This window comes from Leopardus geoffroyi, chromosome E2 (assembly GCF_018350155.1).
Source record: "Leopardus geoffroyi isolate Oge1 chromosome E2, O.geoffroyi_Oge1_pat1.0, whole genome shotgun sequence".
NCBI lineage: Eukaryota > Metazoa > Chordata > Mammalia > Carnivora > Felidae > Leopardus > Leopardus geoffroyi.
In genome coordinates this window covers 44,543,732-44,555,211 of record NC_059335.1, presented here as the reverse complement: position 1 = coordinate 44,555,211, position 11,480 = coordinate 44,543,732, and the positions used below count along the sequence as shown (strand labels likewise).

Below are 11,480 nucleotides of genomic sequence, written 5' to 3'. Positions count from 1 at the left end.
AGGAAACCGATCTGCTCAGTTCAGGTTAACTTGAGTTCTTCACTTTCTAGTTTAAAAGACTATATTAAAACTAGTCAGTTGATAATACCCATGGGAGTAACAATGTGAGAGCAGTAGAAGATGGAAAAGGTAAGATATATGGCAAGCTTTCTGGTCCCACCCTCCACACCTACTCTCAACAAAAATCCCTGCCCAGTGTTTCCTTAATCTTTGAAACTGGCATATTAACATATTACATATTAATATTAATATGTAAACATCAACATTAATATATAAATATTAACATAAAATATTAATATTTATATGTTAATTTAATATCAACATATTAACACTAATATTAACATTTAAAATTATTAACATTAACAGAAAATAGTCCATATTAATATATAAATATTAACATATAAATGTATACAGTATATATTAATTTTAACATATAAAATATATACAGTATATTATATATATGTATACATTTTTGTATACATATTATGTATGTATACCTATATTATATACATTTATATATGTGTATTTATCAGGTGAAAGATGGTTAATGAAATTAGTATCCCAAGCCTGATTTTTTCCCTTTATTGGTATTTTTTTTTTTTTGAGAGACAGCAAGAGATAGTGGGGGAGGCGCAAGGGAGGGTGCAAAGGATCCAAAGCGGGCTCTGTGTTGACAGCAGCAAGCCCAGTGTGGGTTCAAACCCATGAACTGTGAGACCGTGACCTGATCCCAAGTAGGACGCTTAACCGAATGAGCCGCCCAGGCACCCCTGATTTTTTTCCCTTTAAATAAAATAAATGGCTGACTGTCAGAGGCCAAAGGCATCAGTTTTTGAGATGGGGCATTGCGTTAATATTCTTCCTTGAAACATAAGGCTGATTATCACTATTGGTAGTTAAGCTATCTTGAGCAAACACGCATAGCTCCCCTGCCCTCTAGGGCAATGCTGGGCAGGTCCCCACACCTCTGCATTGGCTGCAGGCAGGAGGCTGGCAGACAGTGAAGGTCATCAGCCCTCTGAAGCAAGCCTCAGGCAGGCGTTAGGGAAGAGAAGATAAGAACCATCTTTTTTCCCTGAGATTGTGGTCTAAAGAACAAACAGGACGAAGTTGTAGCTGCTTAGAACATTATCCCAACTACAAATACCTTGGAATTCCCATTCACTTGAGTCAATGAAGGGAAATTACTGTCCATTATTTTGGAAGATAATATTCATAATGACTAGTCCTAAAGAATAACTTTGCTTTATTATCATGATTTGTGAAAACAAACAGGGCAGACAGTTCAAGGAAGGGCACAGACCGTGCCCTATTTTAGGTCCCAAATTTCTTCTTTTTGATGGGTGGTGGGAGCTGAGCGATGATGTCATCCAGAGGCCGTTCTACTGCCACCAGTGTTCTTTCATCCAAAAGATCCATGAAGAGCAGAGGCTGTAGAGAGATGACAATGACTCTACCAGGAGTTAGGCACCAGGGCTAGTCCTGAACAGACTAACTAGAGGTAAAAGGTCAGCCTCGTTCAAGGCTGGAGTAATTGAAATCTCTGACAATCCTTCCTGCCTTAGGACTCAAAGTAGTTGGTGAAGTTGGGAACTTTATTTTTTATTTTTTAAAAGTAATCTCTATACCCAACGTGGGGTTCCAACTCACGACCTCAAGATCAAGAGTCATATGCCCTTCTGACTGAGCCAGCTAGGCACACCAAGGTTGGGAACTTTTAACTGAGTTCGTTAATAATAAAAGATTTCAACAAGATTTTTCATGTTTTTCTATACAGAACATCTGTTCCATAATTTCTTAGGAATCAATGTTAAGCGACGGCTTTGGAGCGTAGATTCTTGGCAAACAGCAAGTTACAAATGCATCAAGAAACTAATCATACTTAAATAATTTACAGATGTCCCTCTTAAAAAAAAATTCCTACAGACCCCTGAGAAAATGTTCCAGGACACCCAAGGAACTCTAATCTGAGAAGCATGAAAATGGAACTTTGGAGTTGGCACAAATAGTTGTAGTATCATAAGTTCAATGAATATTTGTTTCATATACAGTGAAAAGCTTAGCCCAGAAAGTAAAAGTCACAATGACTAAATTCAATGACTTCCACTTGCCTGAAATTTATCTTGTGGATCATTCTCCAATTAGAAGTCACATTAGAAGAAGAAGAAAAAGAAGGGGGGGGGGGGGAGAGGGAGGAGGAGGGGGGAGGGAGTGGGACAGGGAGAAGGAAAGTGAGAAGGAGAAGGAGTAGTAGTAACAACCTTTCAAGGCCAGCTTTAACACAAAAACACCACCTAAGATTCAACATAATTTCTCACCACCTACGTATTTCATTTTGGGGAAGTATGATGTGCACGCCTCTAATCACCTCAAAGATAATGAAATACAAATGTAAGGAACAGACACCCTCAAAAAGGTACCTGTCTCCCCAAATCAGGTATTCTGCATATAAAATGAAGGTGCTCTTGTCTGCTTAATGTGGAGCTTATTACATTTTGATAATATCACAAGGAACCAACCGTCTAGAATATAATGCAAGATGTTTTACCTTATATATCTTAGAAATTTTAAAGGCATGGGCGGTACGCCTCCTGATGACATCTGATTCGTTCGTGGGAGGAAGAGGATTGTACAGTAAGGTTTTGTCATTTGGAAGAGGCTAAAAAGACAAAGACATACTGTTTAAATCGTCATTTTATTGGGCTTCTACAGAACAAAGGACTATAGTGACTTTTCAGGAAAACACCACCTTCTAACCTTTATATTAGACATTTTCTACCTCCCTGGCTCTCCTTACTTCAGTAAGAAAGCTGTAGCCACTCTTCCAGGTATACTGTAGAGGGTGGGAGTATGAAGCAAAGAGCATGGTATTCTATACCAGCAAGATCAAAGGGCCCAGCTGGGGATTCTGGCCAGTCTTGTCAGTAACACTTTGTGAGACAGGAACAAACTGGCATGTGCAGGAGCTCAGCCCATACAGGCTCTGCTTTCTAGACTCTTCCCCCAACCAGATCATGGACAGGCCAAGTGACTAAAGTTCTCCCCAGGCCAAAACTGAAACACAAACCACCCACCCCTGATGTCACTGACACCTCAAGAGATGGCGTCTGGCCAAGCAAGTGATATTTCATCTCTGACTTCCTTGGGAAATAGCTCTGCCCAGCGTGAGGAAGTGATGGACTTATCACCAATGCTTGACAAAAAATATGGACAGCCCTGGGCTGAGTTACAAAGAGGCAAGTGAGTGGGAGAGGCCCTTCCTGTATCACTCATCCTGCAGAAGGCACTTGTCAGCCAGCTCTGTTTCCCACGCCCAGAGGATACAGGGTCCACGAAATGAGTTCCAGTAACACATCATGCACATCTCCTTTAGAGCCATCTGTTGCTTTCCCCATGGTTCCTTCCACCCCCACCTTTACAGATACACCAAAACACTGTGCGTTAGGTGTAACCTAGGCCCAAAGTGCATTACAGGCATGGCCACAGCTCATAGGGCTCCTAGGAATAAAGTGTCTGCCCAGAGAAGACATTTAAATTTGGGGTGAATCAAAATAGCAGTTGGCAGAGGGTGGAATCTAGAACTGAAAAAAATGCTCACATCCCACCTGCATCCTAGCCATAAAGAACAGAATTTTCCTGGATGGACTTTTTTCAAGACATTAAGACCAACTCTTCAAGCTTACAGTGTTTCAGCACATTCAGGCAAGGGGCAAAAGTGGTCAAGACCTCAGCCTGTGTCTCCTTTAATAAAACTGTGCTATTTATTCACTCACCCCAGGGTGCAAAGGTGTTAAGTGATTCAGCCAAATCAATGGTATTCCCCATGACAGTTACCTTCTGAACACTGACCTAATCACTTTCCTCCTTAGGTTTATATGTTCATACACAAAGCAGAGAAATGGTCAAAATCAGCAAAAACCAGTGCACAAAGGCCTCCTCCTACCTGGGGAGCCTCACAGGCCTGAGAATGAAAATAAAGAACTCTGCAAAACAAAAGTTCCTCTCATCCAAAGAATATGTCAAGACATTTTATTGATTCTTCCTTCTCTTAACTCATACTTGTTGCTTTTAGAACTTGAAAATTCCTAAGTACAGATGAATCAGTGTGAGCACAGGTAGTAGTAGTGGAGAACTCACCAATGACTTGTCTATGATGCAGAACATATAGGCATCATGGAGAAGGATGTGCATTGGTCTCTTGGGATGAAAACTGATGTGTGTGATGGGAGTGTCCCTTTGGAGCCAAAGGTAATGAAACCCTTGCTTCTGGATGGTCCGGCTCCACTCTGTATACTGTTTGTCTGGGATGCTGTACTCAAATACCTGAGAAAGGATACGATACAGGAGAAATGCCGACTAGTACCCAGAAAACCCGGAAGGGTATCTCTCATTCCTAATCAGAAAATATCTATACAAAACCTGACTATATCATGCTCAGCTTTATGCTTTCTACTGTTTTTAAGTAAAACATTTTTAAGGTAAACTATGGCACAGTAAACAAAATAGCACAGAAAGGTTTACAGTGAAAAGTCACCCTGTCATCTTGACATCTCCCTTTCCCAAGAGTAGTCTATTTTGTTCTTTTTAAAGTTTATTTATTTGGGGAGAGAAAGAAAGCAAGCAGGGGAGGTGCAGAGAGAGAGAATCCCAAGCAGGATCTGCACTGACAGTGCAGAGTGGGGCTCAAACTCTCAAACCAAGAGATCATGACCTGAGCTGAAATCTAGAGTCCAATGCTTTACAGACTGAGCCACCCAGGTGCCCCAAAAGCAGCCTATTTCTGTTTAAAAAATTTTTAAATTTACATCCTAGTTAGCATATAGTGCAACAATGATTTCAGGAGTAGATTCCTTAATGCCCCTTACCCATTTAGCCCATCGCCCCTCCCACAACCCCTCTAGCAACCCTGTTTGTTCTCCATATTTAAGAGTCTCTTATGTTTTGGTCCCCTGCCCTGTTTTGATATTATTTTTGCCCCTTCCCTTATGTTCATCTGTTTTGTATCTTAAAGTCCTCATATGAGTGAAGTCGTATGATATTTGTCTTTCTCTAATTTCACTTAGCATAATACCCTCTAGTTCCATCCATGTAGTTGCAAATGGCAAGATTTCATTCTTTTTGATTGCCGAGTAATGCTCCATTGTGTATATATACCACACCTTCTTTATCCATTCATCCATCGATGGGCATTTGGGCTCTTTCCATACTTTGGCTATTGTCAATAGTGCTGCTGTGAACATTGGGGTGCATGTGCCCCTTCGAAACAGCACACCTGTATCCCTTGGATAAATACTTAGTAGTGCAACTGCTGGGTTGTAGAGTAGTTCTATTTTTAATTTTTTGAGGAAACTCCGTACTGTTTTCCAGAGTGGGTGTACCAGTTTGCATTCCCACAAGCAGGGCAAAAGAGATCCTTTCTCTGCTCCTTGCCAACATCTGTGGTCGCCTGAATTGTTAATGTTAGACATTCTGACAGGTATGAGGTAGTATACTGCATTGAGGTTTTGATCTGTATTTCCCAGATGATGAGTGATGTTGAGCATTTTTCATGTGTCTGTTGGCCATCTGGTGTCTTCTTTGGAGAAGTGTCTGTTCATATCTTTTGCCCATTTCTTCACTGGATTATTTGTTTTTTGGGTGTTGAGTTTGATAGGTTCTTTATAGATCTTGGATACTAACCCTTTATCTGATATGTCATTTGCAAATATCTTCTCCCATTCCATCGGTTGCCTTTTAGTTTTGCTGATTGTTTCCTTCGTTTTGCAGAAGCTTTTTATTTTGATGAGGTCCCAACAGTTCATTTTTGCTTTTGTTTCCCTTGCCTCCGGAGAGCATTGAGTAAGAAGTTGCTGCAGCCAAGGTCAAAGAGGTTTTTGCCTGCTTTCTCCTCGAGGGTTTTAATAGCAGCCTATTTCTTATTTACATCTTTCCAGAAATTTTATGCATACAATATATGCTATTCTGCATGTTGCATTTTTCATTTAGCATTAGACCATGGAGACTGACCCATGTTGATACCAATAACTATATCTATATATCACTCTTGCCTCCTTAAAGAACACATAACAAGCCATTCACTTTTTGGATGTACCATGATTTACTTATCTCATCTGTTTAATGGACACTTATTTCCAGTCTTTCACTACTGTAAACAAGGCTGCAATGATGATCTCTGTATCAATGTCTTTTTGCACAATTCAAGGTTTATATCTACAGGAAGAACTTTTAGAATTAGAACTTGTGAATCAAAGATTACATGGATTTAAATTTTTTTTTACATATCTCACTGTGTCCTCCCAGCACTGTGTACTATCAACTCTACTGATTTTCTGCTAATCTAAAAGATATAAAAAATTTCCCACCAGCTTTAATAACTGAAGCCCCTATGGGACCAAATGCCAGGAAAAGGCATCAGGTGGACTTATGTGTGACAAAGACAAACATGTGGCTTCACTAATCTTTCAGACTCTAATCAAGGACAAAACCCCACAAAACTGAAATGAGAGATTTCATTTTCTGAATAGAACATATACATGTGTGCAATGTGTGAGATCATACTTAATCTTTCCAACAGCTCAGTGAGGAAAGTATTATGCCCATTTTACAGATGAGAATATATAAGTATTGATCACTTCACAATGTGTTCTATAACTCAAATATTAAAAAAAAATTTTTTTTTAATCTTTATTTATTTTTGACAGAGAGAGAGAGAGAGAGACCGAGAGAGAGAGCAAGCACGCGAGCGAAAGAGTACGAGCAGGGGAGGAATATAGAGAGAGGAAGACACAGAATCCAAAGCAGCTCCAGCTCTGAGCTGTCAGCACAGAACCCAACACAGGGCTCAAACTCACGAACTGCGAGTTCATGACCTGAGCAGAAGTCAGATGCTCAACTGACTGAGCCACCAAGGGGTCCCCACAATTCGGGTACTTTAAAGATCTTCTTACAACTTGGTATGGAAAAAAGCAGTACGCTATGCACTCATTTTGTTAAGTCTGTTACAGACAACAGACTTCACTATGGCCTGATTTCGTTATTTCAAAACTGAAGGTGAAATATATGATCTTTTCGTCATTTCAACTCTTAAGACCTTACTATATCCTATACCCAGTCTAACACCTGGGTCTATGTCATCTCTAGTCTATAAACGCTCAGTAAAATGAGTACTTAAAAATTGCTCCTCCTTCCTTACATCTTTACTCTATTATCTCAGTGCTTCATCATTCCATTGTGCCCATCAAGCCAAAGGATATTACTGGCCTATAATGTACCCAGGCTACACACAAAGTTTTATTTCACACAGGAGGAAACTACCTATGTATCATCCAGTACTTTTAATTAAAAGCTCCTCCAAAATTGTCATTATCTTAGCTTCCTAGTTATTATCCAGCGGAAAGGAATTAGAAAGTGCTGGTATCTCTTACCTGCTGATCAGAATGAGCAATGACAAGGTTGTTGGTATTGGGGGCAATAGCCAGAGCAGTCACAGGGAAATTATAGGCCGGTACTGTGCAGTGAAGCTGAGAACAAATGACAGACACAAAAGATAACTCTATATACCTCCTTTCAGGAATGACTTGATGGTCTAGGTCAGTTTTTAAATAGCGTTCCTTAGAACTCAAAAGAGTTCTATGGAAGTTCCCACAAACATCAGGCAGTACCCACAAACAATAAACCTTAATTTTATTTAAAATTAAAAAAAAAAAAAACCCACAAATTTAACGCTCACACAACTGACAGCATTTGCAGAAAACTTCAGAGTAAAGCTTTTGCTGCTAACTCTCATCTATATGAATTGTTCATAAACACATCATTGAACAAGGAATCTGTAGCTCTACACTAAATTTAAAAGAAACTAATGCATTGACACGGACATTTATGCAAGATGCAAGACACGTGCAACACTACAGTGTCAGGCAAAGCTCAAAGAGCAGTACATGCTTCTGCCACAACGTCATAAAGATTAAGTTATGCAGTTAATAGACAAACTCACTAAATGTTGCAGTTTGGTATTCTATAAACTTTTGATGCTCATTCCAAGTTTTGGGTAGTTCTTAACTGATTTTTAGGATGAAGATGAAAACTTGTAAGGGATCATTAGTAATTCAATGTGTGAATGACAAGATCATTACTGATTAATGAAAAGTATTTTCCTGTTACTCCTTTGTCAAACTTCTAATTTAAAAATACCTTGAGATTACAAGGCAAGCTGTTAAAAGAAATTGTTACTATCTGCAACTATTCATCTGGGTAAATCAGAATTTTCCTCACCAGAATATAGAAATAATCTGGATGTGAATTCATCACCCATAAATCCTTAATTTCAAAATTTTGTACAAGCGTGTTTTCACTGTTCCAATTAACTGATTTTAATGTTGCAGATTATAGTTTTGGGGCTCCAAACAAATAAAACAGGAAAAATTCTTAGTTTAAAAAAAAAAATGTCCACTAATTTTCCAGGTCATACCAATCTGCTTTGAGTCTTGTAACTGCACGGCTAACTTCCTCTTGTTTCCTACTACTACACCCTATGCTTACCTTTAGATGTTTTATGTTGTACACATGGACTCCAGCACTGGTACCTGATGCAGCTAGCCAATTCCCATCTGGACTGACTGCCAAAAGACACATGGACTCCACTGTCCCTGTGCAGACAGAACAATAGTTAATCTCTAAATTCAGTGTCCACAGCCAGCCCTGGCCTGGATATGATGGCAAAAGTCAATTAAGACTTTTATGTATTTATTTATTATTATTTTGTATTGTTTTTTAAAGAGGGAGAAAATTTTTTTAAGTTTACTTATTTATTTTTGAGAAAGAGCACAAGGGAAAGAGGGGCAGAAAGAGAGGGAGAGAGAGAATCCCAGGCAGGCTCTGCACCGTCTGTGCAGCCTAATGCGGGCCCAAACTCACAAACCATGAGATCATGACCTGAGCCGAAGTCGGGAGCTTAACCGACTGAGCCACCCAGGCGTCCCAAGACTTTTATTTAAATCACAATTGGATAATTTGATAGTTTTGCAAGTAAGTCTTACATGTTAGTCTACTATTTTCATTTAATTAGCCATCCATCATGTAAAGAGGAGCCAGAGATAAACCTGAAGGCATCACTTGCTCAAGCCTGAGACACTGCCTACCAGAGAAATGGAGAATCAAGGCAGCAGCTACCTAAAGTCTGTATTTTAATTGTTTCAAACTCCTTTCCTACCAAATGGTTTTTAATCAAAGCTAAGGACAAACAGTAAGCTCAAAAGGCTTGACGCATGTCTTTAATTTATTGGGTACCTGCTGTATATTTAGCACTAAGGGAGCATGGGCACATATGGGCCATCTTTGTCATCAAGGGATTTTAAACCAATCTGGCAAAATGAAGACTTGTGGGTTAAAAATCAAACAGTGATGTTATATGCCAAAATTTGTGCTGCAAACAACACCCCCAAAGGATGAAAAAGCTTTATAACAAGACATAAACCAGATGCTAAAGGATGGGTGGAAAAGGATGGAGAACATGAGCTAAGTGACAAGGACTGGAATACACAAGTTTGAGGGCTATGAAGAAACCAGCTTGACTATAAGAGGACAAGAGATGGAAGAGGAGGAGCAAATAAAGTAGTACCTATAATGCCGAGCCTAATTTTAAGAGATGCTAAATGCCAAATACAGAGTCTAGTTGTTTTTAATAAAAACATATACAGGCACTCAAAATACACTGTCTCTTATTTATCTGCCTCCTAACTTGTGGATTTCTTTTCCTGTATGCTTCTGGAGCAGCTTATGAATAGTAAAGTTTAAGTTAAAAGAGTTGATGTTTTAGGCTGATGGAGTCTAAATGACAGTGAAGCTGCTATATCTAGGGCAAGAGAGAAGGGAAAAGGCCCATGGCAAGTACTGGGTACTAAGTTCTCAATCATGAACTCAGCAACAGTTAGCTATACACAGTTACTTAGTCATGCATACTAATGCTCTCAGAGAACAGGGGTGACAGGTAATACAAATGCATGTGTAAGTTCATCTTTATTGAAAACCACCAACCAAAAAAATTAACACGTCCAAAAAATTACCTATATATAAACATCTATCAGAAATACACAAAAATAGCGGCGTCTGAGGGGCTCCATTGATTAAGTGTCTCGACTTCAGCTCAGGTCATGATCTCATGGCTCTTGAGTTCAAGCCCCACATCAAGCTCTCTGCTGACAGCTCAGAGCCTGGAGCCTGCTTCACATTCTATATCTTCCTCTCTCTCTCTGCCCCTCCCCCAATCACACTTTGTTTCTCCTTCAATAATAAATAAACATTTAAAAAATTAAAACAAACAAAAAAATACACAAAAATATTAATGGCAGTTATTTCTGGGAGTCAGTATTAAGATGATTTTAACTTTCTTGCTCTGCTAACAAAACTCGAAGGGTGATGAAATTTCTGGCCCCAAATAAGGACTAAAAAAATCCAGTGAGAAAAGAGTAGGTGTAAGGAACATTTCAGATCTCATCAAGCATTTTCGCCAGATATCTCCTCCTACTTTAAATTGCAAACATATGAGTATTTACAGGGTGGAGAAGAACATTAGGGAGCCCCGACAATGATTTAGGTTTAAAAGGGAAAAAAAGATACATCAGAGACTGACAACTCTCCCCCTTGGCCAGTTACCAAGTTCCCACCTGACTGAGGCTGGAAAGTATGCAGGTGCTTGAAGCTTCCTTCCAATAGCCGAATGATATGTAGAGACCCTTGATTTGATGCCACAAAGAGCTTTGTTGAATCTTCAGAAAACAAAATCTGAAGGGCAGAGCGAAGGAATGCTGGCATTTTGGAAACCTTGGGTGAACCAGTAATAAAACCAGTAAGAGAGAGAAGTGAGACCTAGAATCCATCAAAAATAATCACAGCCTAGCTTAAAAGACATTAATACTCCCTGATCTAAGGAAGCCAACTGATCAAGGAACACTAACATGCCCATTATAACCTTTCCATCCCCCCTTTCATCTCTGCAAAAGCCTATGCTTTATTGCCACTTTCTGGCATTTCCCTATGCCTCCAAAAACATAATCTATTCAAAATGGAAATAAAATACTGTTTTATAAACAGCTGTCTCCAAATAGCTTTTCATGATTCATACTCAGTATGTTCTGCTTCACACAAAAATCACACACTTAAGAAATTTTTTCTTGTTCAACCAGACATTGGGTTATCACTTACCCTTTGGAGGCTTATGTTGTCATGTTCATAATTCAACCGATAAAGAAAAAAACGAGAAGTTGTAGAATAGGCTATCCAACTTCCACACGGGGAGATACAGCTGCAAATAATGTTCTCAGGACCCTGGCAATGTCAGAAATCAGGATGAATATTCATGAAAAACTTCATTATGTCAATGTTCACTGTGACATGAATCCTCAAGCTGTTGCCACTCTGGCCATAACCACAAATACCTACACATAATCTTGACACACATATGCTATGTGTCACTAGGATTATTT

At 39.3% G+C, this 11,480-nt stretch overlaps 1 protein-coding gene across 2 annotated transcripts in view; it reads right to left on the bottom strand.

Moving 5' to 3' along the window:
* Positions 1 to 1,229: 1,229 nt before the first annotated feature.
* Positions 1,230 to 11,480, bottom strand: part of UTP4 (UTP4 small subunit processome component) — a 31,416-nt gene continuing 21,165 nt past the window's right edge. The window contains exons 11-17 of one of the 2 annotated variants that reach the window (XM_045443304.1): positions 11,200 to 11,322; positions 10,662 to 10,818; positions 8,539 to 8,645; positions 7,425 to 7,520; positions 4,138 to 4,323; positions 2,549 to 2,659; positions 1,230 to 1,431 (exon numbers count right to left, since the gene is read on the bottom strand). In XM_045443304.1, the coding sequence (XP_045299260.1) occupies positions 1,315 to 1,431; positions 2,549 to 2,659; positions 4,138 to 4,323; positions 7,425 to 7,520; positions 8,539 to 8,645; positions 10,662 to 10,818; positions 11,200 to 11,322 (897 nt within the window). In that variant the 3' untranslated portion in view covers positions 1,230 to 1,314. The remainder of the gene's footprint in view (positions 1,432 to 2,548; positions 2,660 to 4,137; positions 4,324 to 7,424; positions 7,521 to 8,538; positions 8,646 to 10,661; positions 10,819 to 11,199; positions 11,323 to 11,480) is intronic. The other variant, XM_045443303.1, reaches the window with a different exon arrangement.